The following is a 26,225-nucleotide window of genomic DNA, read 5'->3' as shown; positions in this document are numbered from 1 at the left end:
TATATCCTATTGGTTCTATTTCTCTGGAGGACCCCAATACAAGCATGATTCATATTTTCTTGTTTCTTCATATGTCAAGAAATTTAGGGTTATATCCTGATAATTTGAAAGATACATTATAGACATTCTGGATTCTATTGTTACTTGAGCAATTAGGCAGTTCATATACAGAATTTAGGGCTCCCCTTCTGTGGCCCTCTCCTCCCAAACTTTCCCCTTTAATTTTCCCTTAACCTCTATCCTCTGTAAAAGAAAATAAAAATCTCAGGACCAGCCCCACTCCCGCCAACTCCTTATGCAGAAGAGAAGGTAAAGTCTTCAGGTTCCTGCGAAGGACTGGCCCCACAGATCATCCATTAAGGAAATTGCTTGCTGGCCTCCCATTAGCAAGGACATGCAAATTGTCACTTTAGGTCTGCAGGCTACATCTAGCTCCTAAAACTAAAGTCTGTTTGATTCTACACTGATAACCAACTATAAGTTTATCTTCACAGGTGAAGAACAGAGACTAGACAGGATCAGACATTCTTCCACCTACCCAGGGACATCTACAAAATTGATGCTTCCTCCGCTCCCTTCTTCTCTTCTAACATTCGCCTTATCTTATGTAAAAGGTAAATGTTTTGGCATCTCACAAGAATGTCATCATTTTTTCTCACCACCCACCCAGGCTCTGCCATATTCAATTGTTTGAAGTTTCCAGAACAAGCCATGTTCTCTCTTGTCTCTGGGCCTTTGTACATGCTTCTTTGTCTGCCTGACCCCACCCCTGCCCCCCAACCCAAGTATCTTCTACTCATTCTTCAGGATTCAGCATGGATATCATCTCTTTTGGAGAACTTTATCAATCGGAACTGATTTCAAGTAACTTCCATGCACTAACAGGCCAAAAAGGAAGAAGAGGATTTAATGCAAAGGTAGGGAGGTATCTCTGGGGAAGGAGCTAACCAACCAGGCGCTCTGTTTCACTGGGACTTTATCTCCTGTCTGTTCTCTATCCCTCTCAGGAGCTCCCACTCTTTTTTTTTTTTTTTTTTTGAGACAGAGTCTCGCTCTATTGCTTGGGGCTAGAGTGCCGTGGTTTCAGCCTAGCTCACAGCAACCTCCAACTCCTGGGCTTGAGCAATCCTCCTGCCTCAGCCTCCCGAGTAGCTGGGACTACAGGCATGCGCCACCATGCCTGGCTAATTTTTCCATTTTTAGTCGAGACAGGGTCTCGCTCTTGCTCAGGCTGGTCTCAAACACATGACCTCAAGTGATCCTCCCGCCTCAACCTCCCAGAGTGCTAGGATTACAGGCGTGAGCCACCGTGCCTGGCCTGCTCCCACCTTTAGAATCCCAGTTTCCCTCCTCGAGTAGCTTTGTTCCTGCTTGCTTACTTCTCTTCCTGCCTCTCTAAACTGTAAGTTCCTTAAGGTTGGGACTATGCCTTTATTAATTTCCTCACCTCCAGAATTTAGCAGAGTACACCCAACAGAGATCACAAGTGGTGAAAAAGGCAGACAAGTAAACTGACCCTTCATACTTAACCTAGCAAGTGTTGAAACAGGCATTTTCAAGGTGCTTTAGGAGCCAGAGGAGATGGAGGACTCACGCCTCCATCTGGGCAGCCAGCAAGCTTCAGGAGGAGACACCCTGGTGTGTTGCTTGTCCTTTGATTGATTCCTTTGATCAAAGGAGAGTCTCATAAAATGCAGAGAATCTCTTACAGCCTCTCCCACCCCTCTGAGTCTCCACCTATGTAAAGAGAGAACACAGAGGCTGTTTCTGCATGTCACTTGAAGGGAGGGGAAAGGAACATCGAATCACAGAGCGGGGACCTTCATGATCTGTTTCTCTAACATTTCAGCCATTTGAGATTTCTTCCAGTCCCTCTTTCCCATCTGGGGGTCTTTGAATATTTTCTTCCCTCAGCTTTGAGTGTCTTCCTTATCCTCTTCCCTTTGACTAACCTCTAAACAGCTTGAAGGTTTCACTCTCTGGAGAGGAAGGAGGCTCGCCTCTCCCCATCAATTAGGGTGAACCCTATCGCCACACCCTCCGGCAGCAGTCTGCTCTTCCCCTTTCTGAACACTCACCTCATTGTGCTGCCCTTCTGAAGGGCTGCCACCCCAGCAGTCCGTGATCTGTGACAGCAGGACCGCGTCTTCTCATTCCTGCCTATTCACAGGGCTTGGCACAGAGCGTGGCACCCGGGAGGTGGTCAAAAACACTTGTTACTTACTTTGGATCTCAAGAGTTAGTGCAGCTTCCTCATTTTAAAGAGAAGAACCAAGGCACAGAGGTAAGGAAGTGAATTTTCCAACAGTCTCAAGTTAGTAGTAGGGCCACACAGAGCTGGGCTGGATGGATCTCCGCCCTGTGGTCCAATGAAGCTGTGTCTCCTCAGCTTTCTTCTTCCCTTCCCGATCACTGGGATGATCAATTTTTTATATTATCTAGGCTTTTATTTCTTCTAAAATGTGCACAATGATGGCACTCTCCCAGGAACTTTTGAGACAGGGTCTTGCCCTGTTGTCCAGGCTAGAGTGCAGTGGCATCATCATAGCTCACTGCAGCCTCCAACTCCTGGTCTCAAGTGATCTTCCTGTCCCAGCCTCCTAACAGGAACATTTTTTTTGAGACAGAGTCTTGCTCTGTCACCCAGGCTAGAGTGCCATGGTGTCAGCCTAGCTCACAGCAACCTCCAACTCCTGGGCTCAAGTGATTTTCCTGCCTCAGCCTCCTGAGTAGCTGGGACTACAGGTGCATGCCACCACGCCCGGCTAATTTATCTATTTTTAGTAGAGACCAGGTCTCGCTCTTGCTCAGGCTGGTCTCAAACTCCTGACCTCAAGTGATCCTCCTGCCTTGGGCTCCCAGAGTGCTAGGATTACAGGCGTGAGCCACCATGCCCAGCCAGAAACATTTCTGACTCATGCAGAAATACCACTGCTTGTGAAGAATGAAAAATTGGTGTTTATTTCCCCCAATGTGTTAATCTGAAAACTTTCAAATCTATATAAAATTTGCATGAATAGGACAATAAACACCCATCTGTACTTCATCTAGATTCATCAGTTGCTAACATTTTGCACAATGGTGTGCACTCTCTCTCTCTCTCTACATATATATGTACACGCACATACATATATACTCTATACATATACATGTACACATAAACTTATTTTTTGCTAAACCATTTAAGAATCAATTGTAGACATCATTATATTTTACCCCTAAATTTAACTTCAGCATGTATCTCCTAAGAACAAGAACATTCTCCTATACAAATACAGCATAATCATCAGAATCTTACAATTCTATTAACTAATATACATCCATATTCAAATGTCCCCAGTTATCTCAGTTATGTCCTTTACAGCTGTTCTTTGAAAGGATAGGGTCCAGGATCCAATGGAGAATCAAGAATTGCATTTGGTTGCTGTGTTTAGTCTCCTTTAATCTAGAACAGTTCCCAGACTACTTTAACTTCCATGATCTTGACATGTTTGAAGAGTCCATCCCAGTTGTTTAGCAGAATGTGGATTTGTCTGATTATTTCCTCATGGTGAGATTCAGATTAAAAAATTTTTTTTTGGCAAGATGCCACTTGCATGGTGCCATGGGGGCCTTTTCATGGCAATGCCTCCATTTCAGATGTGAGAAAGCTCTGGGACTTGTTGTTTTTATTTTATTTTATTTTCATTTTTTTATATGTTTACTCTACACCTCTTTCGGTGCCACACCTCTGGAAGTTCTGGGCCTTAAGGATGTTTCAAGCCTGGATGCATATGGGAGGAAGGCATACGTGTTCATCCATGTACCAGATCCCCAGACCGCTAGGGCTGGGCAGCACGGAAGGCCCAAGGAGCTGGCGGATAAAGCCACAGCTTCAGTGTTGGCAGAGTTCACTGCCAGGCATGGCTGCTGACTGCGGGGCACTAATGCTGGGCAACCAGGACCGAGGTGAGAACCTCTCCTTCCCACCGGGAGCTCCAGGGCTTTGGTGGCCAGCCGGTTCCTCAGCGGATGGGTCACCTGGCGCTGCAGCCGCTCTCTGTTGATGCCGCTGCAAGAGAAACAAGAAGAGGGCTGAGGGAGGTGGCCATGCCAGTGCAGTCCTACTGGAGGGAAGGGACAGCGAGGGGACAGGCATAGAAAGACAGAGGGAGCCAGAATGAAGAAGTGAGAGACAGAGGGGACACACACACCAGAGAGAAAATCCTAGAGACACACACACAGAGACAGAGAGAAACCAAGAAAGACTCCGACACAGAGGCCCACAGAACAAAGAAAACACTAGCTGATAAGCTTCACTAACAATTTACAAGTCTGTTTCTGAGGCTCTTTGGCTTTGGAATTTGGGACCGTGAAGAATGTCTGTGTTTACACTGGTCAGACTCCAGGGCCACAAGGGTTTCCCCCAAGGGGCTGTGTGGGGTCACCTGCTCAGTTTGTACTTTTCCAAACAAACAACTTCTCTTTTGTGCCCAGAAGCCAGGCCCTGGGCCAGCAGTTCCCTGCTCCAGCTCAGCATCTCTGTCCTTTTTTCACCGGGCTGTCAGCAGAGAGAGAAGTCTACTCATGATACAGCTGCGGTGAAGGGGAGGACCAGGACAGAGGCAGACAGAAGAGAGGGTCCAGAGAAAAGAAGGCACTAAAAATAGCCTTCCCTCTGGGGTGGGGAGGAATCCAAAATCCCAGGAGCTGCCCAGCGGGTGTGACCTTAGCTAATAATAACAGGCCAGGGTTTTCTCACGAGAACGGAGATCAGGGAGGAGGAGGAGTGAGGGAGAGAGGCTGCTCAGCCCCTAGACGGAGCGGGGTACACACAACATCAAGGGTTCTGCCAGCGCCAGTCTCCTCTGGAAGCTCTTGGGGCAGGGCTCTGTTAGGGAACTGAGCGTGGGCAGTGATGCTCCCTGTCCTGTGCTTTTCCTTGGCAGGAAGAGAAGGCCATGGAAAGAGCATGGACAGGGCACTCTTTTGGCATCACAGGTGAACCTAAGTGAAGAGGCCCCTTTCTGCCCTCTACCCTTGGCCAAAAGAACAACCCCCAGTTCGTGCTTCTTACTGATGAGGTTGAAGGGTGTTAAGGGGCGAGACAGGACATCCCGCAAACTCTCCAGCCATTCCCGCTGCTCCTTCTCGCTGGGACAGGTGAGGACGAATCTCCGCTCTGGGGTGACAATAGTGATGCCGGCTTTCCAGCGATTCCCTCGGATGCCCTTGGGGAGGTCTTCATATATTTCATATCCCTGCTCATTGCTCCCGAGAAAAACCTGGCCCTGCTCAAAAGCATCCTGAAAATAGAGGGTACATAGTCATCAGAGGCCACCCCGGGGTGGGGAGCAGAGGGGCCCCTGCAGCCCTGATAACCCTCAAGTTTTATTTTGGGAAAGGGGATGTATCTGTGTCCTTGCCAGGATTTCTGCTAGGTGGGACCCAGAATTTGGAAGATTAAAAAACCCTAGAATAAATCACACACATCATCTGTTAAAAAGACACTTAAACATTTACAGAGAGCTTATGAAATTAAGCACCGGGAATTTAAGTGCTTTATATGTAGTAACTCATGTAGTCATCACGGCAGCCTCTGAGAAAGGCATTCTTGTGAAGCCTATTTTTCAGAGGAGGAAACTGAGGCACAGGGAGCTAAGTGCTCTTGCCCAGGGCACACCATTACAAGTGGCAGGGCTGAGACCAGAGCCCAGACAGCCCACACTCCTAAGCACTATGCTTCACAGGACTCAAGGAGGGAATACACCTTGTTTAACTACAACTGGCAGCATTTTGGATCCTACACATGGACTCCCTGAAGGTGAGCGGTGAGAAAGGCCTCCTATTGGAAAAGCCGCAAGCACAGGAGATGCAAGGGGTAGAGGTCTTCCCTCAACCCCGGATTTCTCTAGCCCTGGGGCTCTGGGAGGCGTGTTCGTCTGTACCTTCGCCAGAGTCCCACACAAGCACTGACGCAGCTTCATGTGGGGGCGCCCTGGGGAGGGACCCCGTGTGGCTCTTACCAGTGGGTGCTTGTAATAGAGTAGCCTCCGCTCCTGGGAATCCAGAGCGAACCACCTTTTCTTGAAAGGTTCTCTCTGCTGCAAAAGAGGGAACCTTTTACCAGGGATGACAAGATCTCTTTCTGAGGACAGAGGTCAGGGGCCAGCCCAGGCCAAGCCAAAGGAGCTGGCCAGTCCCACTGGTTCTCCAGCTGAGCTTCCAGAGTCAGAGAACCTAATACTTCTCCCCAGGGCCTGGGCCGGGGCCCCTGGGCTCTGAAGGCTCTGCCCAGCCCCCTCCCCACCGCCCACCTCGCACCCCACCCCTGCCAGCTTCACCCTGCTGCCGCCAGGTGCTGCCTTGAGTTGGAAGATGGGCTTCCCTCTTTTTCAGGCTGTGGACAAAGAAGTCTCAGAAAAAGGAAGTTGGGGAAATCAGAAGTGACTACTTCTCAGCAAGGCTGAAAGTGCTGGCTTTGGCCAAATTCTAACCTAGGTCAAGGGAGAGACAAAGCCCTGGGACGAGAACCACAGGGAGGGGCTGTGCCCTTGGCTAGTAAAGGAAGGGAACCTAAAACAACCTCAAACTGCTTTTTCAGCCTGCCTAAGGCTTTCTTTCACACTGATCGCCCAACACCTTTCACTGTCCTCTTATCAACCATCCTATAGACATATCAAACCTTTTTTTTAAAAAAGCACTGGAATACTGTGCTTCTGGGGAAATTTTTAGGGAGCTCCCTCTGCCATTCCCCTCCTTTTCCCTTCTCCTCCTTCCCCACCTCCCCTCGACAGACAGACGACAGATGCCCCACCCAGCATCCAGGCTCCGCCCCTCTGGACCCTCCATGGGAAGGGAGGCCCTGGGACAGCGTTCCCCTCCTCCATAGGTAAATGGGGATTGAACAGCCACTAGGGAGGGTGTGCACGCAGCCCCTGGGTGCACATGTGTGTTTTCTCAGACCTGTCACCAGCCCCTTTCTCCCTTGGACAGTCCTGGAACGCTCCAGGCACACAGCACACAGGGTCCTGGAAAGCCCAGAAGCTGTCAGCTCAGGGAGTCCCTTTTCAGCTCTGCTTTCCCAGGGGCAGGGCCAGATAGATGGAGCTAGGATGGAAGAAGCTGCTGTGGGGTCCCTAACACTGGGGAGAAGCACCATGGCTCACACGTCAGCTAACGCCCAGTCTCCACCGCTCAGTCCAGGAACATCGCTGTACTCAACAACCATCTGTTCACCTCCCCCAACCGTACCCATTTCCCCACCTCCCAGGTTCTGCCCTCCTGCTGGCTGGGCGGGGGCGGGGCATATAAGTCCTCCAGGGAGTGCTAGAATGTACCTTTGGGCCAGTCTTTTCCATGAAGCCTTGTTTGAGGTAGTTCCTGGTGAGGAGGGGCACGAGCTGGGGGAAAAGAGACAGACATTGACCCTCCACTCACACCCCAGGGGCTCAAGGTTCCCCGCCGAGCTTGGCTCCCCGACAAAGGGGAAGTTTGGAATGGGGAAGGATATGTGTTCATGGTTCACAGGGTTATATTTGGAAAGTGGAATGAATGTAATGTTAATATTTCAACAACGCCAGTGAAGAGCACCCCAGATGTTTGCAGAGCTTACTGGCATGGCTGAGCCTTGGTCTAAGGAGTCCTTCAGTAACCCCTGGGCATGGACACAGGCAAGGCTCAGAGGAGACCCTCTTGGTGTCAGGGAGCATATACTGAGGCTCTACCATGTGTCAGGCTCTGGGTACAATTCTCAGCCACCCTGTGAGGTGGGTATTGTTAGCCTCATTGTACGTCTGAAGAAACCTCAGGGAAGTGGTCAGGATTTTCCCAAAGTCACAGAGCTGGTGCAGAAAGCACTGGGATTCACACCTAGGGACAGTGGACGCTAGAACGTACCCCTACCCCTACCCCTACCCCTACACTGCGATGCTAAAGTATAAACATGCCAGAGCCCTCCGAGCAGGCCCCTGGCCAAGACCTGGTCGCTGGTGGGGATTCTGACACGGGGCCACGAGGAGGTGACAGCACAGTGGGCACACAGAGCTCTGGACCAGGAGTCAGGCGTCAGGGCTCCAGCTCCAGTTCTGGCCTCTACCAGCTGTGGCCTCGGTAAGACCCGACATCTCTCTGGGCCTGTTTCCTCCTGTAACACGGAGACTGGACCCTGTGACCCCTAGGATCCCTGCCGGCCTGCCATCCTGTGCTCAGAGAAGCTTCCAGGGATAGGCGCTGGCCTCCTGTGCTCCAGGGGGTCCACCTGGAAAGGTAAGAGCTTCAAATAATGGTCCTGGTTTCCAAGAACAGAGGAGGTTCCCCAGAGCTCCAGGGCCCAGGGCAGGGGCAGAGGGGAAGTGAGGTCTGGGGAATAGCAATGGGAAATCTGAAAGGGGGAAAACTGTGAGCTGAAAATGAAAATATAAATCATACCATCCCTCTTTCCCTAAAATATGTTCACTAGGCTTCAAGTCCTCCATTTGGAGAAAATAGAGTCCCTAACTGCTCAATATTCTGAACTTGAGCCAACGCAGGGCTACTCAAGGCTGCTTGGGAAACAAATGGAAGAAGAAGGAAAATCATCACATGGTTGGAGTGCTCCTTCCTGCACTCAGATGCCTTGGTACACTCGATTCTCGCAATAGGCATTGTCCCCACGGTGACAGATGGGTACACTGAGGCTCAGAGAGGTGAGGTGACTGCCCCAGGTAACACGTCGGCTCCTCTGACTTCCATATGCCTTTCCTACTGCAAGGCCACCACCCCACGGGCACTCCCTGGGCTTCCAGCATCTGGAGCCCGAAGCCTGGGCCAGGCCAGGTGATTGCCCAGAGTCTCACACCGTACCATGACACAGGGTGGCAGGAAAGCAGAGGAAGAGGCGAGCTGGGAGGATACTGGAGAAGAGGTCATGATGGTGGAGGAGTGGGGCAAGGCAACGTTGAGGATGTTGGCCAAAGACCAATTTCCTCTACTCGGGTGAGCAAAGATGGGAAGCGAGCCCGGATTAACGAGGCTGAGGTCTGCACTTTGTCCTCCCTTCATGCCCGTCAGCAGTCAGCACTCTCAACTGCCGCCCATGGGAGCCTGCGTTCACCAGTTCTGGGTGCTGACTCAGCAGGCCGACCTCGAGGCCTGGCCCGGGCCTTGCTGAGACTGCTCCCAGAGAGCTGCCATCTCACTTCGTCACTGAGAGGTCGACAGAGGCTCCAGAAGTCTGGGGACAATCAAAATGACGTTCTCAGGCTAACCATTACCTTGGCCATAGGAGGCAGACCGGGTCCTGTGACAGTTGTAATGAGAAGGACCCCGTGGCCTTCCGGAGCCCAGAACACCACAGGGCAAAGGGAGGATGGTAGAGAGGGAAGAGCACCTTTGGTTACGCACTTGACCTTCCTGGGACTCAGTTTCTCATCAGTAACATGGGAATCACCCCGCCCTCACTGCCCATGTTAAGAGATTACTAGATAAAAGGGATTATAAGGTAAGATGGGCCCCAAAGCACTTTGGAAGCAGTATGTTAGGGATCATTTGTACATTTCAGTGGGAGAAGGGGTCAGAAAGAGACGCCCAAATGCTGAGTCCCTTGCCACCATGGATAGCAGCCAGGCATCCTCGGGAGAGACTGGCCTGCTTTGGGGAGGTGGCGGGTTAACAGCAGCTCCCGTGTGTGAGGCTGTAATCCGCCAGCTCCCCAAGAGATCGCTTTTGGTTTCCTTCTGTGCCCACCCCTCGAGTCTAAGGCCTTGCCTGCAAACACATCTGGCTTGGCCTCTGAGTGTCTTCAGGGTCAGCAGGCAGAGAAGGAGGTGGCAGAGAGGAGGCTGAGAAACTGGGGTCCACATTTAGCTCACCTCAGACTCCGGGAGCTCAGGAAAGGCCACTTTTAGGTACTGCAGACGGGCCGCGCGGAGGGCGTTGAACCAGTCCACTATCTCCTGCCGAGAAAAATGCAAAGGACACACAGACAGCTGGTGAGGCGGCTGAGTCGGTGGCAGGAAGCTGGCGGGGCCCGCGGGTGTGGGGCAGCAGTGCACCCAGCACATGTAGACACCCCGCAGCTCCACGCAGGGGAATCCGGAAGGCCTCCGTCAGAGCCCCGGGGGCTAAAGCGGGAAGCCACTGACATGGAGAACCGCAGAGCCACGGGAAAGGCTTGGGGTGAACTGCACCGGCATTCCCAAATGGCCTAGGACAGAGCTTTTCATTTTCTAACGTGTGCATGAACCCCCCAGGGATCTTGTTAAAGTGCAGTTCAGTAGGTTTGGGGCGGGCCTGAGACTCTGCTTTCCTAACAAGCTCTCAGGCCATGGAACACACTTTGAGGAGCAAGGGTCTAGGAAAGTGCTGTTCTCAGATGTCAAAGCCCGGCCTTTGGGGACGGGGCAGGTGCTCCTGGAGATGCCCCTCCAATAGGCATTTGCCCGTGGCCTGGAGCGCAGCTTAGGCCACAGCTGGCTTGACCCTTTCTGCTGTCCCTCTGTGAGAAGGCATCCCTCGGCAGTGCGGGCCCCACCGTCTCCCACCTAGACAACCACGCATCCGGCTGGCCTTGATCTTCTGCTCGCAGTTGGCCCTCCCACGGCAGCCAGAGTGATTTTCTAATCACAGATCTAACGCAGTCTGGCTTGGAGTTCTCTCGACTACCCTCAGGAAAAAAGTCTGAGTTCTTTAGTATGACTTGCTTTGTCCTCTGAGCTCCTTCCACCCCAAACTTTTTGCAACCCCTCAACACATGCTGTTCCCTCGCCTTGGGACATTCTGGGTCCCCCACCTCCTTGCCACACACACCTTTTCCCTAGAACATTTTACTCACCCTGCAGGTTCGTTTAGACGTTGTAATAGATAGATTTTTGGGTGCTTGCTCAGCCAAACCCCTGCTTCTGTGGGAACTGCCTCACCCGTCCTCACCCGCCCCCAGCTGCAACCCCGTTCACCACTGTGATCCTGCCCCTCCTTGGCCACAGCAACTGGACCAGGGCTGGACCAATACAGAGCCTCCCCTGGGCCTATCAGATTCTTTCTCCCAGGAATTTGGAATTGGGAGGCCAAAAGACTTGTTCAAATAGCTGCCGTGCTGGACTTTGGTGTAGGACGGTGATTGGGAAAGTCATCTGAATATGGTTCCTTTGAAACCATTTCCTGTCCTCTCCCACAGGTCAAACACACAGGCCAGTATTCCAGGGTTCTGAGCTCTCTCCCTGCAGGGGTTTGTTAAGAACCTTCTTAGGTCTCAGGCACTAAGGGAATGGGGCCAGCCCAGAAAAGATGCCCCCAGGCCTTCACTTTAGAAGGTTCTCCTCTCACAAACTGGTGACCTTGGGGCCATGTTTGTTTGGCTCCTGAAGTTTTGTTTGTTTCAATCCTTGATTCAGGTTTTCCTGTTTGCCGCAGCCCCCACCACTCCGTATTCCTGTCCACTTCACTTTGGAATGACCCACCTGGCTGCTGAGGGCATGAGTTTGCAGCCCCCGTGATGCCATCTGACAGAGGCTGCAGCGTAAAGTGAACGAGGAGCACGGCCAGCCCCGGACTGCCAGATGCACCGAAACTGGGCCAGTGAGAGGGAGCCAGGTCTCCTAAGAGTCAGAGACCTTGGGCACCTCAACAAAAGTCTTCATGGCAGTGATTGGCATGGAGGGGTGGCCACCAGTGTCCACCCAGTCTGGACATGGGGCAACAGCAGAGAGCCCACCATGGACTGAGAACCAGGGTTCCCCTCAGGTCTCCCAGATGGCATAAGACCCAAGATTCTGGTAAAACCAAGTAAGGGAGCCAAGGAAGGGAGCCAAGGGAATTACCAAGGAGATTTCTTGCTAATTTTAGGAATGGAGGCCTTGAATTTAGAGAAACAAAGAAGTATGACATTATTTGTATCCCTGGTGTTATAGAATAGTTTGTTAGAAAGAGAGAGTGTCCTTTCTCTTTCTCCTTCTCTTCTCTCTCTCAAAAACATACACAGAGTATGATTCTAATCCCTCATGAGTCCCAACCATACTTTTTGCCCTTGAAGTAAATATCTCTGTATTTTTCCCATCTATGCCCCACCTTTTTTTTTTTTAAGAGATGGGGTCTCACTATATTGCCCAGGCTGGTCTTTTTTTTTTTTTTTTTTTGAGACAGAGTCTCTCTCTGTTGCCCAGGCTAGAGTGAGTGCCGTGGCATCAGCCTAGCTCACAGCAACCTCAAACTCCTGAGCTCAAGCGATCCTCCTGTCTCAGCCTCCCGAGTAGCTGGGACTACAGGCATGCGCCACTATGCCCGGCTAATTTTTTCTATATATATTTTTAGCTGTCCATATAATTTCTTTCTATTTTTAGTAGAGATGGGGTCTCGCTCTTGCTCAGGCTGGTCTCGAACTCCTGAGCTCAAACGATCCGCCCACCTCGGCCTCCCAGAGTGCTAGGATTACAGGCGTGAGCCACCGCGCCCGGCCCAGGCTGGTCTTAAACTCCTGAGCTCAAGAGATCCTTCTGCCTCAGTCTCCTGAGTAGCTGGGACTATAAGCACGCACCACCACACCTGGCTCCTCCATGCCCCCTTTAAGCAGGTTGAAGTGTGTTCCTATTTAGTGTATTCACATAATTATTATTATTATTATTTTTTGAGATGGAGTCACACTCTGTTGCCTAGGGCTAGTGTACAGTGGCACAATCTTACCGCATATCTTACATATCTTACCGCAGCCTCAAACTCCTGGGCTCAAGCCATCCTCCTGCATAAGCCTCCTGAGTAGCTGGGACTAGAGCTACATACCACCACACTCAGCTAATTTTTAACTTATTTTTTGTAGACAGGGTCTCACTATGTTGCCAAGGCTGGTCTTGAACTCCTGGCCTCAACCCATCCTCCCACCCTGCCCCTCCCAAAGTGCTGGGATTACAGGCATGAGCCACTATACCTAGCCACACAATTCTTAAATAGCAACCACTTCCTACAGAAAGCCTTTTTGACCTTATCCACCCCCCCACTATGCCACTTCCATGTCTTCTGGGTGTCCACAGCATGACCACCACCCATCACATGGCATCTTCAGCACCTGCTTCCCTGTCTGTGTCCCTCCCTAGACTGCGAGATCGTTGAGGCCCACAGCTCTGCCCCATCCACTGCCACACTCCCTAGAACCTAGCACAGCGCTTTGCACATTACAGGGGCTCAATAAGGACTTGTGAATTTCAAGAGTGGATTTATAAATTAATAAATGATACAGGTGTGAAATTGGCTGCAAGAATTTGCCTCTTACATCTGCTACAATCATGAGCAAATAGTAACTGCAGCAACTAACATTTGCAGTGCACTCCACGGTTATGAAATATTCATGGTTCATGTTGACTCAATCCTCAACACCCCTCTGAAAGGTGGGTATTATAATCTACAAACAAGCAAACTCAGGAGGGCAGGGGCCTGCCCCAGTAACACGGCCGAGAGCAGCAGAGCCAGGTCTCCAGCTCTGACTCCAACCCCCTGCTCTTCAGGTTGTCCTATCAGGAACTCTGCCCTGACTAGGAAGAAAGCATGAAGCCTGCTGGGAGGGCGACCATGGTCGCCACCTTGGTCCTGGGGCCCCTTGGGAAGGTCTAGTCCCTGCACCTGGTTCCTGTCTCCTGCTGCCAAGGGCTCTCCCTGTAGCAGAGGGACATAGGGTAGAACAATGGGTGCAGAGCTCAGGAACCATCACCTGTGTGGCCTGGAGCAAGTTACTTAACACGTCCATGCCTCAGTAACAGGGGTGTTGTTTTGAGGATTAAGAAATGGCAGATAGCAATCACCAAGAACAGTGTCCAGAGGAGACTGTAGACTATCACAGAACATCAGCCCCCACCTTCACCCCACCCCCACTTAGCATCTCTGGCCCCTGTGCAGTCACGTGACCCTGCCCAGGCTCTGACCCAGCTTATTTTCTTGGCCTGCCTGGACTGGCTTCCCAAACAATTAAGTGTGCTCCTCAAACTTTAACATGCATAGGGATCACTGGAAATCCTATTAAAATGCAGTTTCTAATTCAGTAGGTCAGAGGTAGGCCTGAGACTCCATTTCTTGTTTTTTTTTTTTTTTTTTGAGACAAGGTCTCACTTGGCCCCCCAGACTGGAGTGCAGTGGCATCATCATAGCTCACTGCAACCTCAAAGTCCTGGGCTCGAGCGATCCTCCTGCTTCAGCCTCCCGAGTAGCTGGGACTACAGGTGCACACCACCATGCCCAGCTAAATTTTCTGGTTTTTGTAGCAACGGGCTCTTGCTTTTGCTCAGGCTGGTCTCGAACTCCTGGCCTCAAGCAATCTTCTCTTCTCATCTCAGCCTCCCAGAGTTCTAGGACTACAGGCGTGAGCCACTGTGCCCAGCCCTGAGACTCCATTTCTAACAAGCTTCTGTGTGATGCCAGTGGTTAGTCCAGGACCACACACTGAGAAGCAAGGTGCCCTTGCACTGCCACCTGATCCTCTATCCATTCCTCCCCCCATATTTGGAATCTCTGGCCCTACCTAGTTTGCCATCCCTGGGCATAGTTGCTTCTGCTAACTGGACTCCCACGGGTGGCTGTGCACTGCCAGATATATCCCTGGCACCGGTCAAGTTCTTCTCCCTGATCTTGCTCTGCCTTCCTCCTACCTCTGTCTCAGGCTGGGAAGTGACAATAAATAAAGCAAACAGCAGCGGCGAATCTCAAGAGGCAGCTGAGCACATCACCAAATGAGTAAGGCAGGTGGCGAGCTGGGCCTGCCGAGTCCTGGGGTGCTGAGCTGCGGTGGTGCTCCTGTCATCTCACCTTCCCATTTTCATGGTACACGAACAGGTTCCTGATGTGGCCGTCTCTCCTGTAGGTGATCTGCAGCCCGTGGGGGTGCCCTATCTTCTCTGTCTGGAAGGTGGCATTCAAGTCCTTGATGCTGATGACAGCTTTAGGGCTTTTTCCCTGAAAGAGACAAAGAGGATACTCAGGACGCTGACAGTCAGCAGGGTGACTTCTAGTCAACCTTCACCAAATGCAAACAAAAACCAATGTGTAACTTTGTAGGTTCTTGCTCTCATATCAAAATGCACTGGCCAGGCCTGAGGCTCATGCTTGTAATCTTAGCACTTTGGAAAGCTGAGGTGGGAGGATCACTTGAGCCCAGGAGTTTGAGGTTGCAGTGAGCTAGGATGATGCCACTGCACTCATGCCTGGGCAACAAAGTGAGACCCTATCTCCAAAAAGAAAAAGAATAATTTAGATCAATATTACTAATATGAAAAAATGTAAAATTGTCCATGATATTCATGAGTGAGAAATACCAAATCCCAGAACAGGAGGTATAGCAGGAAACTATTAATATAAAATTTATACACAAAGGCACATATACACATAAATATATTAATACATAGATATATATAATGAATACTTGTATGTATATTTGAACACAAGCATAAAAAGTATAAACAAATTTACAACAATACTCTTAACAATAGTTTTCTTGGAAGATTTTCCTTTTTAAAAATTTCTATGAGAGAGGCCAAGTGTGGTGGCTCATGCCTATAACCCCAGCACTTTGGGAGGCTGAGGCAGGAGGATCGCTTGAGCCTGGGAGTTTGAGGTTGCAGTGAGCCTTGATGAAGCCACTGTGCTCCAGCCTGGGCAACAGAGTGAGACTTTGTCTCAAAAAAAAAATTTACTATGAGAAATACTAAAAATACAGGAAGTACATCTAATATTGTTAATATTCCTCCTAACTTTTTTAAAAAAAAATATGACACTGCTAATAAAACCAATCCTTTAACTGAGACTCACCCATCCCATTCTCTTCCTCTGTTCTCCATGGGAAAGCACTGTCATGAGTTTGATGTTTATTCTTTTTTTTTTTTTTTTTTTTTTTTTTGAGACAGAGTCTCACTCCGTTGCCCAGGCTAGAGTGAGTGCCGTGGCGTCAGCCTAGCTCACAGCAACCTCAAACTCCTGAGCTCAAGTGATCCTTCTGTCTCAGCCTCCCGAGTAGCTGGGACTACAGGCATGCACCACCATGTCCGGCTAATTTTTTCTATATATGTATTTTTAGCTGTCCATATAATTTCTATTTTTAGTAGAGATGGGGTCTCGCTCTTGCTCAGGCTGGTCTCGAACTCCTGAGCTCAAACGATCCGCCCACCTCGGCCTCCCAGAGTGCTAGGATTACAGGCGTGAGCCACCGCGCCCGGCCTGATATTTATTCTTCTAGTTCACTTTGTATACTTTTATACACATACACACCTATGTATATATCTATGAACAATATATAGTATTTTTATTTTACATAAATGGTATCATACTATATGGATCATTCTCTATCTTGCTTTTGTCACTCAACATTATATTTCTGAGGTCTATCCATGTTGAGATACACCAATCTAGTTTGCTCTTGTAAATGACTATACCAAAAGTTATCAGTCTATTTTCCTGTTGACCTATATTGAGATTGTTTTTTATTTTTTGCTATTGTAAGTAATGCTGCCATCAGTATGTATCCCTGGTACACATATGTGAGAACTTCTGTAGGTCACAAGACACACCTACGAGTGGAATTGCTAGATGACAGCTGCATATATCTTCAACTTGCTAGAAACTGACAAATTATTCTGCTGAATGGCTCCACAGTGGTTGTACCAATATTTACTTCAATCAATAACACAGAACAGTTTCCCTTTCCTCATACCATCACCAACACTTGACATTGCCAGATTTAAATTTTTTTGCCAATATGGTGGGTATGAAATTGTATCTCATTGTTAATTTTTATTTAATCAACTTTGTTGAGGTATAATTTATAAACAATAAACTGTACTCATTTTAAGAGAACTGTTTGATTTTTTCTTTTCTTTTCTTTTTTTTTTCTGGAGACAGGGTCTCACTCTGTTGCCCAGGCTAAAGTGCCCTGGTGTCAGACTAGCTCACAGCAACCTCAAGCTCCTGGGCTCAAGCAATCCTCCTGCCTCAGCCTCCCAAGTAGCTGGGACTACAGGCACCACCACACCAGACTAATTTTTTTACTTTTTGTAGAGATGAGGTCTCACTCTTGCTCAGGCTGGTCTCAAACTCTTGATCTCAAGTGATCCTCCTGCCTTGGCCTCCCAGAGTGTTAGAATTACAGGCGTGAGCCACCATACGTGGCCAAACTGTTGGATTTTTGACAAATGTATATACCCATAACCACCACAACCATCAAGGTATAAAATATTATTGAATCGAAACTGACTCAGAAAAAAATAAAAATTAAGAAAGATATAAAACATTACTATTCCTCCTCCAGCTCTGCCGGATCCCCAGCAAAGTGCGGCAGAGTTAGGGGCCCAGCTCACGGGGAGTGAGCACACTGGAGCAGCCAAGGCCTGCCCGAGTCCCTGACCCGCAGGATTGGGAGAAATAGAAGTTGATGTTTTAACTCAGCAACAAACAACCAAACTACTCAGTCCTGGGACTTCCTTTCTCTGCTGAGGTGACCCCAGCCAGTCCCGTTGCTAAACCAGCCTACGTGCCAATGACTCCAGCTCCAAACTCTCCCCAAACCTCCACACTCATATATCTAACTTCTCTCTCAGTGTCTCCACTGGATGACTAATATGCATCGCAAAATACAGAGGACTCCTGATCACCCCCGTAGAGGGCTAAGTCTTTGCCATCTCAGCAAATGGCAAATCTGTCCTTTTAGTTTCATAGGGCAAAAACCTGGGAATCATCCTTGATTCCTCTTACTCTTACAACCCAGAGGTTGGGTGGCATGAGGGATTACAGCTAAGGGGTACGGGGTTTCTTTTGGGGCTATGAAAAAGTTATAAAACTGATTGTGATGATAGTTGTACAACTCTGTGAATATATGATAAGCCATTCACTGTATATTTTCTTCTTTTGTTTTTGACTGTATACTTTAAATGGGTGAATTGTATGGTATATGAATTATATCTCAATAAAGATGTTACTAAAAAATTCCCAAGTCTTACTGTGGCCTACAAGGTCCTCCACTCTGAGACTTCATCCTCCTCCATCTTTTTCCTTGCATGCTCTGCACAAGTCACTTTGTCCTCCTTGGTGCCCTGCAGACCCACCACACACACGCCTAGCTCAGAGCCGGGCTGTGGCTTATGTCAAGTAGTCTGTGCACTGCACACAAAGCTCCTGGCTGAATGATAACTGCAATCCAGGCTTCTGGTTTCTGAGACTGGGGGCCAGGAGTGGCACCCTCTCAGAGGGGCCATCTTTTCCTAGTTGGTGCAGAGGTGTATGTGCCATCCATGACTATGCTCAGGGCTTCTGCACATTCTGTTCCCTCCGCCTCTTCTGCTCTTCCCGCACATATCCATGCAACTCACTCCTCACGTGTTTTCAGTTATCTGCTCAAAAGTTACCAGAGAGGCCCTCCCTGACCACTCTGTGACAGCACCCCCGTCACATCCCCATCATTCTCTACCCCTCCCCTTCTTCTATTTTGCTTCACAGAACTCACTGCCACCTGGTATAGTATATATTGATGTGTGTTCTGGTTACCGGCTTATCTCCTTCTACTAGACTGAAAGCTCCATAAGCACAGGAGCTTCGTTTAGTTCATTGCTGTATCCCCAGTGCCTAGAATAATGTCTAGCACATAGTAGGTGCTCAATAAATATGTCTTAAGTGAATGAATAAATGGAGTAAAACCAAGTGGTCATCATAAGTTTAAACATGGACCAGTCTAAGCTGCTTCTAGGCGAACAGAGAGTGTCATTTATTTATTCTTTTGAGACAGGGTCTTGCTCTGTTGCCTGGGCTAGAGTGCAGTGGCATCATCATAGCTCCCTGCAACCTCAAACTCCCAGGCTCAAGTGATTCCCCTGCCTCAGCCTCCCAAGTAGCTGGATTACAGGCATGCGCCACCATGCCTGGCTAATTTTTCCATTTTTTTGTAGTGATGGGGGTCTTGCTTTTGCTCAGGCTGGTCTCAAACTCTTGGCCTCAAGCAATCCGCCTGCCTTGGCCTCCCAGAGTGCTAGGATTACAGGTGTGAGCCACCGTGCCCACCTTCTAGGTGAACAGAGAGTGTTATTTCTTAGTAAACTGGATTGATTGTATAGCCAAGGAAAAGTAGCAGAATGCTGTGCCTAACTCTCAGTGGCTGAGATTATCCACAAAACAAGGCACCATTGATTAAAATGCAGACCTTAGTGGGGTGACAGCCCAGTGCTCAGGGAGGGAACCGCTTGCCGGGCTGACCTCTTACCTCTTCCTTAGTGTAGTACTTCAGGAGGCCCTCTCTTGCCAGAAGGACAAACCTCCTTCTCAGGAACTGTGCGTTGTCCCTTCCCCGTTTCCACAGGAATCCTTCTCGGTTACCTTAACCACCAACAATCAGAAAAATTGAACACCCATGACCTTGAGGCGCATGAGCAGCTCACAAAACTCATAGGGTCTCAGGGTGGAAAGAGCCCTCCACCAGCTGCCCAAATATCTGCAACTAAACTTGGCTATTTCAGCTTCAGGACACAAGGGTCCCATCGGGGCCAATTCTGCGATGTCTCACCATTGCAGTTGGACTTCCCCCACTGTGCAAAACCTTTCTTCTTTGGCTCTCCATGGCCCCAGGCTATCTCATAAGAAGACATAACAAACCCTTAAGAAGGCTAAATCCTGAGAGACTGGACTGATTCTAAATATATATGTTTCTCCCCAACTTCACATTAACATAAGCCTAACGTAACTTCAGGAATAATGAATGATTTCTAGGCATCTCTGGTTTGAGGAATAACTTGTACTCCTGGTAGCCAGGAGAGCTGAGCATTGGCTGCCTCGTGTCTTCCAAGAGTGGTTTTGAATACTTTGTTCTCTGGGTCAGTCTCAGTCTCAGCTTGGACTCAGGACAGCAGGGTGAAGCTGCCACAGGTCCATGGCCACTAAGGAGGTTGTACCCTGCACAGTGGCAAAAAGGGAGGCTGAAATCCAGCCCATGCTCCCCACCCCAAGCCTCGAGCTGCACTGGGAGCGACATTAGCCAGGGGCAGGGGTGCCTTTTTCTAATCGGTCTGCCCAGTGGAGGCGTCTTCTTGCAATTTATACCAAAACTCTGTACGTGCCTGTGGCCCTACAAGGACTTGTGAAAAATATGCTTCTCTGCTGCTCAAACCATAAAACCCCACCAGCTGATGTGTTGCTATTTCAAAGTCAGAGGAACTCACGCCTTGCCCTCTGTGGCCAAAGCTAGGGCAGCAGGTATCTCTTGGGTAGATCTTGCTTTTAACATGCTGGCATTCTATTTTTTAAAACTCATTAGAACAGAGATCTCAAAAGATGATGAAAATAACTTTACCTGGGGGTGAGATGGTTTTCCCATCAGCCATAAATTCCTGTCTCTCATACTTAGCTCGAATCCATTGTTCCTTTAAGACCCTACAGAGAGAGAGCCTTTGGTCAGCTGTGTCTGATGCACTCTTTTCCCACTGTAATGTTCCAAGACTCTGCAGCTGAGAGTGGGAACATCACAGCTGCTGCCTTGCTGCCTGCTCAGGCTATCCGGGGTTTCTCAGCCTCGGTACTATTAACATTTGGTGCTGGAGAATTCTCTGGTGTGGGGGGCTGTCCTGTGTGTTATAGAATGTTTAGCAGCCTCTCTGGCCTCTACCCATTAGATGCCAGTAGCACACCCTCCCCAGTTGTGACACCCAAAAATGTCTTCAGACATGGCCAAGTGTCTCTCCTGGGGGAACTATTTCTCCCAGGGAGCTATAAGAGAGCCACTGTGCTGGGCTTTTCCAACCCCAGCCTCAGCTCTCTAGGTCAATGAGACAGGTACCGACTCCCCTGGGCCATCTACACTATCCCCTCCCACTGCCCGTTGATGAGGTTAAGCCATGAGAGTCCAAGAGCCTCTTCCTGTGGCCTGCCCATGACATCTGGGCACGCCACACTGGACACAGCAGTGGTCTTGGGGTCTGACCACCTCGGACTAGGTTTCACTCCATCATTTATCCACTGTGTGACTAAGAGCAGCTCACTTAACTCCTCCGAATTTGGGGAATATATGCCTACCCCCCAGAGTTGTTGAGGTGTTTAAATGTATGCAAAGGGCCCAGCACTATGCTCGGCACATAGTATGTATTTAATGCTACCCCAATGAGATATTGTCATCTGTGACCCCTGCAGAAAAACCATGCAGCCAAGAGTAAACTTAATTTAATTGTTTGATTCCCCCTCATCTTTTCCAGGTAAATGTTCCAAGGTTGACATGACCTCACCCCATACCTATGAGAATGATCTAGACCAGGGCATATGGCATTCAGAGCTCTGGGTGCCCCTGGATTGTGGGACCGAAAGGACCAGAACTGTAGGAGAGACTGATTGGAAGCCCCCTCCAGGGCCACGCTGGGAGGTGTAGCCTGGCAACGGGAAGTGGCCTTCCTGCTGGTGGCATGAAGCCAGCCTGGCCACTGATCACATTTGAGCTCCTGGCTTGGTCTTCCTGAGGCCGGCTCTACCTCTGTCCTTCCTGTGGTCTGATCCCCAGAACCCATAAGATCCTCTTTTGCCTAAGTTAGTTTAAATTGTGTTTCTGTCACTTACAATCAGAAGTCCTTCCTAATCCCCAGCCCTCACACCCCAGACAGGGAGGAGAGTCACCAGGCCCACCATGGGTTGGGAACCCTGGGTTGCAGGATCAGAGCTGGGAGAGGGAATGAGGACCAAGGGACACCAATCCCGGTCCTGGGCATGGGGATTTAGAGAAGTTTTGGAACTGGGGGGAGGCAGCCATTAGTACTCAGCTAAAAAAGGTTAAGGTGCAGGGCTGCTGTTAGAGTGATGGCAAGTAATGTCTACGTGGTGCCAGCAGAAATCCTAGCACATAGTAGACGCTCACCGGGAGCTTGGAACAAAGAGCAGAGTGGCAGCAGTGAGACAGGAGGAGACAGGCCCGCTCGCGTTGAGCCAGCACTTCCTGCAGCTGGGCCAGGCCCTGGCAGTGTTCTGAAGCTGACACTGAGAAACGGATTAAAACTATTAATAGTATGTCGGGTGGCATGTGAGAGGTTTTACATAAGTTATTTCATGTGATCTCTACAACCATGCTACATGGTTGGGCAACATGATCTGCATTTCAGAGATGAGGATGCTGACAATCAGAGAAGTCTGGTAACCTTGTCCACCTCCTTACAGCTGGCTAGGGTAGAGTCGGGAAACAAAACCAAGGTCTTCCGAGTAGAAAGCTATGCCTCCCCCGCCACTCCATCTGCATCAGTAGCCCTTGGGTTGACTGAGTCCTGAGAACTTGCAACACTACCAGGTACAGTTGTGTAGTTTGTGCACTGCCCAAAAGCACCCTACTGAGGCTAGGAAGCTGCGATGCAGCTTGCTGTCTGCTTGCCAGCCGTGCCCCTAGAGGGTTACCTTCTCCTCATTTACACAAGGTACTGTCTAGTGGCCCTGGTGGTGAGGCTGAGTCCCTGGGAAGAAGTCTTAGGCTCAGGCAGTCTAGTTCTACAGAGGTCCAGTGTCACACTGACCCCCATCTCCAGGGCACCTTAACCTCCTGCTGCTTCACAACCATCCCCCCACCCCCGTCATATTAGATTCTCCCAATGCCATGATACAGTCCCCCAGGCCCTGGTGTGTGATGGACTAGACTCAGGTCTGCCTCTATAAAGCTCAGGTTTTCATCTATGTCATGGGGATAATACTAATAGTGGTACTTATAGGGTTGTGAGAGAATTAAACTAATGCACATAAGCATTTAGCACAGAGCCTGGTACATAGCCAAAGCTCAATAAATATCAGTAGCTACTATTAGGTTTATGGTTATTATTTAGGGATCTGCAGCTCAGTTACGTGAAACCAACTTGAGCTTGGGTGGGACAGTCCTAGAACATGACTCGATAGCAACTAACTGAAACACACTTGTTCTATTAAAATAGCAGCATTTCTCCCCTCTATTTGAAGGCTACAAGAATGTCAGAGGCAGAGGCATAGATCATAGAGAAAACCCCCCATTTCACAGCTGCGGAAACTGAGGCCCAGAGAGGGGATGTGACACACCCAGTAGAAAGAGGCTTAACCCAGGTGTTCCACATGCTCTCCATGCTGGTACCGAAGGCTGTCCTGGATCTTTCTCTTCCACAGAAGAGACCACCACAGACAAAGGCACCAGAGACAGGCAGGGCTGGGGAAGGAGGAACCGGGAAGACCCCTCACCCAGCCCCTCAGGATCACCACTCACAGGCAGTCGTTGGCCTGGGGGATGTAGTAGAAAGCTGGAACTCTGGCTTCAAACTTGGCCTTTACACGGAGGTTCCCGTTGTGAGTCATAAACTGCAAGACAAGAGCAACTGGAAGTAATATTAGAACTCGAAAAACTGTGAAATGAAACTATGGTCTACCCAGAAGGCTGTTGGTCTCACTGACTCCTAGGCTGAGTCAGTGAGAAACTGCCCCCAAGGAGGAGATGTCCCCCCGGGCTTGTCCATCCACACTGCTGGGCAGCCCCAGCCTGCATCAAGGAGGGCAGTAATAACTGGACCTCACATAGGCATGGCACTTGACAGTTCTCATTGGATCCTCAACTATTAAATAGCACCATTCTCATTTGAGAGAGGAGAAAACTGAGGCTCAGAGAGGTTAGGTTACTTGCCTAAGGAAACACAGCTATAAGCGGAGAGCTGAGATCTGAACCCAGATCTGTCTGACTCCAAAGCTCATGTTCTTTCTCCAAGTCCCTCCACAGATGGCCAGGACCCCCTGCAGCCCTGAAAGTCTGCAGGAGACCAGTGTAGCTGGAGGAAGGGAGAAGTGGGTGCTGGCCCCATAGAGCACACAGGTCCGGATGATTAGTGGGGCCCCTTGGCACCTAAGAGACCCAGAGGCTGATGTGCCAAGAGTGGCCTTGGCAGCAGTGTCATATCTGGGGCGAGGGCAGGAATGGGAAGAAACACCAGGTTATTAATTCACATCCCTTGGGCAGAGTGAACCCTACTCTCCTCCCCTGTAGGGGCTGCTGGGCTGTGTCACAGGATTTGCACCAGCTTTGGACCCAACAGAGCAGAGTTCAAATCCCGACTCTGCCATTTATTCACTGAGTGACCTGTGGGACCTCATCTGGAAAAAGGAAGAAAATATAACAGGGGAGTTAGGAGGCACAAATAAAAACCCTTCAGGTGCATGTGCTGATTTGCTGGTTCCCCCTGAGGAGAGCAACGTGGTCCTCTTCCTGGCTGGGGGAGGGGAGCAGGACCACAGACCGTGAAGTAGGATATATCCCTCCCCTGTTCCAGGACTTCCACTAATGAAAACAGCAATTGTTAATTGACTACTTGGTGCTTGTACTAAGCCTACATTGAATCCTGACAGCCCTGTGAAGGGGCGGTGGCTTCCCTGTAATCCAGACGTGGAAACTGAGGGTTCGCAGCTGGGATTAAGTAACTAGTTCAAGGCCCTCACAGCTTGCAAGTAAGCAACTGATGGAGTCCAAATTTGAACTCAGGGCCTCTGTCTCAGCCGCCTTGTAAGAGGCTGTGTTCCCTTTTGCTAGAAGAATTGCCCCGCTCTGGGCCTCAGTTTTCCTCCTCTGTAGAATGGGAGCGTCCCGCCCACCACCTCCCCCCCAGCTCCGCGTTCCAGGGCTCTCCACACGCACGCACGCCCTTCTACCTCCACAATACTGTCGTCCCAGAAGTCAAGTCTCACGGATTTAACTTTGCTGATGTCCGGGAAGTTGCGGTGGACGCCGGAGCAGTTGAGGCAGATGAAGATGCCCAGCTTGTAAGAGGCCCAGTCGGGATCTGCGGGGCAAGAGGGCAGGAGGGGAGCTGAGCCGAGCAAGGCGAGGAAACCAAGTCCAGGCTAGGGGCGCAGGGACAGGCAGGGCCCGACAGGATTCTGGGGGCGGTGGCCAGCTCTGCCCACCCCGGGAACCCCTTCTCTCTCGGTCTCCCCACCTAGGGGTAACTAGGCTCCCAGCGTGGAACCTTTTGGTCAGCCCACCGGCCGTGGCACGGTGGCGACCAGGGTGAAGATCTCGGAGGGAGTCCAGGAGCTGGAGGCCAGAGTCTGAGGCGGCGGCAAAGTGGAAGTTACAGGACTCAGGGGAACCGAGAGAAGGACGGGGAGGGCGGGACCCGCAGGTGGGGAGGTCTGAGTCAGGGCCACTGGGCGTCCGCGGGGTCGCAGCGCTGTGCAGTGGCAGCTGGGGGAGGACCTTGGGCGTCCGGGGCCAGGCAGGGACACAGGACGGTCAGGGGGCCTGGGTGCGAGGTCTGGGGTCCCTCGCGTGCGGGATGTCTGTGTCCGAGGGCGTGGGGCGCGCCTGGGTGGGAGGGAAGACACCGAGAACCCGGGCCCGGGGAGCAGGACGGTCAGGGGTTCCGGCTGTGGCATCCAGCGTCGGGGTCCAAGGACACGGAAAGGTCCGTGTCTGCTCCAGAGTGGGGAGGCAGGGGCCTGGCTTCGGGGGGTGGGGGACGGGGTGCCGGATGCCCCGGGGACTGTCTGGGCCCGGGTCGGAGGTTCCCGGTCTGGGTGACAGAGGGTCCCGGCCCGACGGCGTCGTGAGGGTCACGTCTGGGTCCCGCGGGGCCGGGGGCGGGACTCCGCGCGGTGCGAGGGAGGAGTCTGGCGGCCCGGGGCTCCGGCTGGGGGTCCCGGGCTGCCCGCGCCGCCGCGCCCTTACCCGCCGCCCCGCAGTCGGCGCAGTGCGCGTTGCCGGTGCCCGCCGCCTGCAGCAGCTCCAGCAGCCGCTTCTTGTTGCGCTCGCGGTCGCCCATGGCCCGCTCGGCGGGGCTCAGCGGGGCTCAGCCCTGCAGCCCCCCGACCCGCGGCCGCCCATGGCCCGTGCGCTCGGCCGGGCAGCGGGACAGGGACCCAGCCCGCGGCGCCCAGCCCCGCCTCTCCAGGACGTTCCGCCCCTCCCTCGGCCAACCCAGCCGGAGCTCCGCCGACCGGCGGGGAGGGACAGGAGCCTGGGACTTGGGGTTGGGCACCTGGCCCGATATCAAAAATCCTGGCCCGCCACTTGCTAGCTGCTAGACCATGGACAACCTATTCAACCTCTCTGGACCTCAGGTTCCACCTCTGTAAAAGAGGAACAAGGGCATATGTCTGCATCTCAGAGCTCCTTGGAAAATTAAACAGAATCTAACTTCTACTAAAGCGTTCTCCGAGGTAGGATCTTACAACCACTGAGAGACATAGCTATATGCAATGCCACCTCCTCAGGAAGCCCTCCTTGATACCCAGTCTTGAGCAATCTCGACATCCTCTCCTCCTCCTAGAACACTGATATAGGATCTGTCCGT

At 50.8% G+C, this 26,225-nt stretch overlaps 1 protein-coding gene across 4 annotated transcripts; it reads right to left on the bottom strand.

Annotated features, from left to right (window-relative positions):
* Window positions 1-2,988: 2,988 nt before the first annotated feature.
* ADAP2 (ArfGAP with dual PH domains 2) lies at window positions 2,989-25,774 on the bottom strand. Of its 4 annotated transcripts, none has more exons than XM_069482265.1 (11): window positions 25,601-25,774; window positions 24,573-24,713; window positions 23,156-23,264; window positions 20,258-20,337; window positions 19,175-19,287; window positions 14,743-14,889; window positions 9,831-9,914; window positions 7,320-7,382; window positions 6,006-6,083; window positions 5,057-5,285; window positions 2,989-4,051 (listed from the first exon to the last, which is right to left on the bottom strand). In XM_069482265.1, exons 1-11 carry the CDS (start codon window positions 25,692-25,694, stop codon window positions 4,017-4,019), a joined length of 1,173 nt encoding a protein of 390 aa, XP_069338366.1. In that variant the 5' UTR covers window positions 25,695-25,774; the 3' UTR covers window positions 2,989-4,016. The 4 variants fall into 4 exon arrangements, with proteins under 4 accessions (XP_069338366.1, XP_069338367.1, XP_069338369.1 ...); XM_069482266.1 differs by having other exon boundaries at window positions 23,156-23,247; window positions 24,583-24,713; XM_069482268.1 differs by having other exon boundaries at window positions 5,135-5,285; window positions 23,156-23,247; window positions 24,583-24,713.
* Between the last annotated feature and the right edge of the window lie 451 nt (window positions 25,775-26,225).

The sequence above is a fragment of the Eulemur rufifrons genome, chromosome 9 (genome assembly GCF_041146395.1).
Source record: "Eulemur rufifrons isolate Redbay chromosome 9, OSU_ERuf_1, whole genome shotgun sequence".
In the NCBI taxonomy this organism is placed as follows: domain Eukaryota; kingdom Metazoa; phylum Chordata; class Mammalia; order Primates; family Lemuridae; genus Eulemur; species Eulemur rufifrons.
Note: the sequence above shows the minus strand (reverse complement) of the source record. Positions and strands in the feature narration are given on the sequence as shown.

Coding starts and splice junctions, on each gene's coding strand:
- ADAP2 (XM_069482265.1), bottom strand. CDS start 25,694: ATGGGCGACCGCGAGCGCAACAAGAAGCGGCTGCTGGAGCTGCTGCAG. Junction 23,265..24,572: donor TATTGTGGAGGTAGAAGGGC/GTGCGTGCGTGT, acceptor TATTACTTCCAG/TTGCTCTTGTCTTGCAGTTT. Junction 14,890..19,174: donor AGTACTACACTAAGGAAGAG/GTAAGAGGTCAG, acceptor TGTCTCTTTCAG/GGAAAAAGCCCTAAAGCTGT.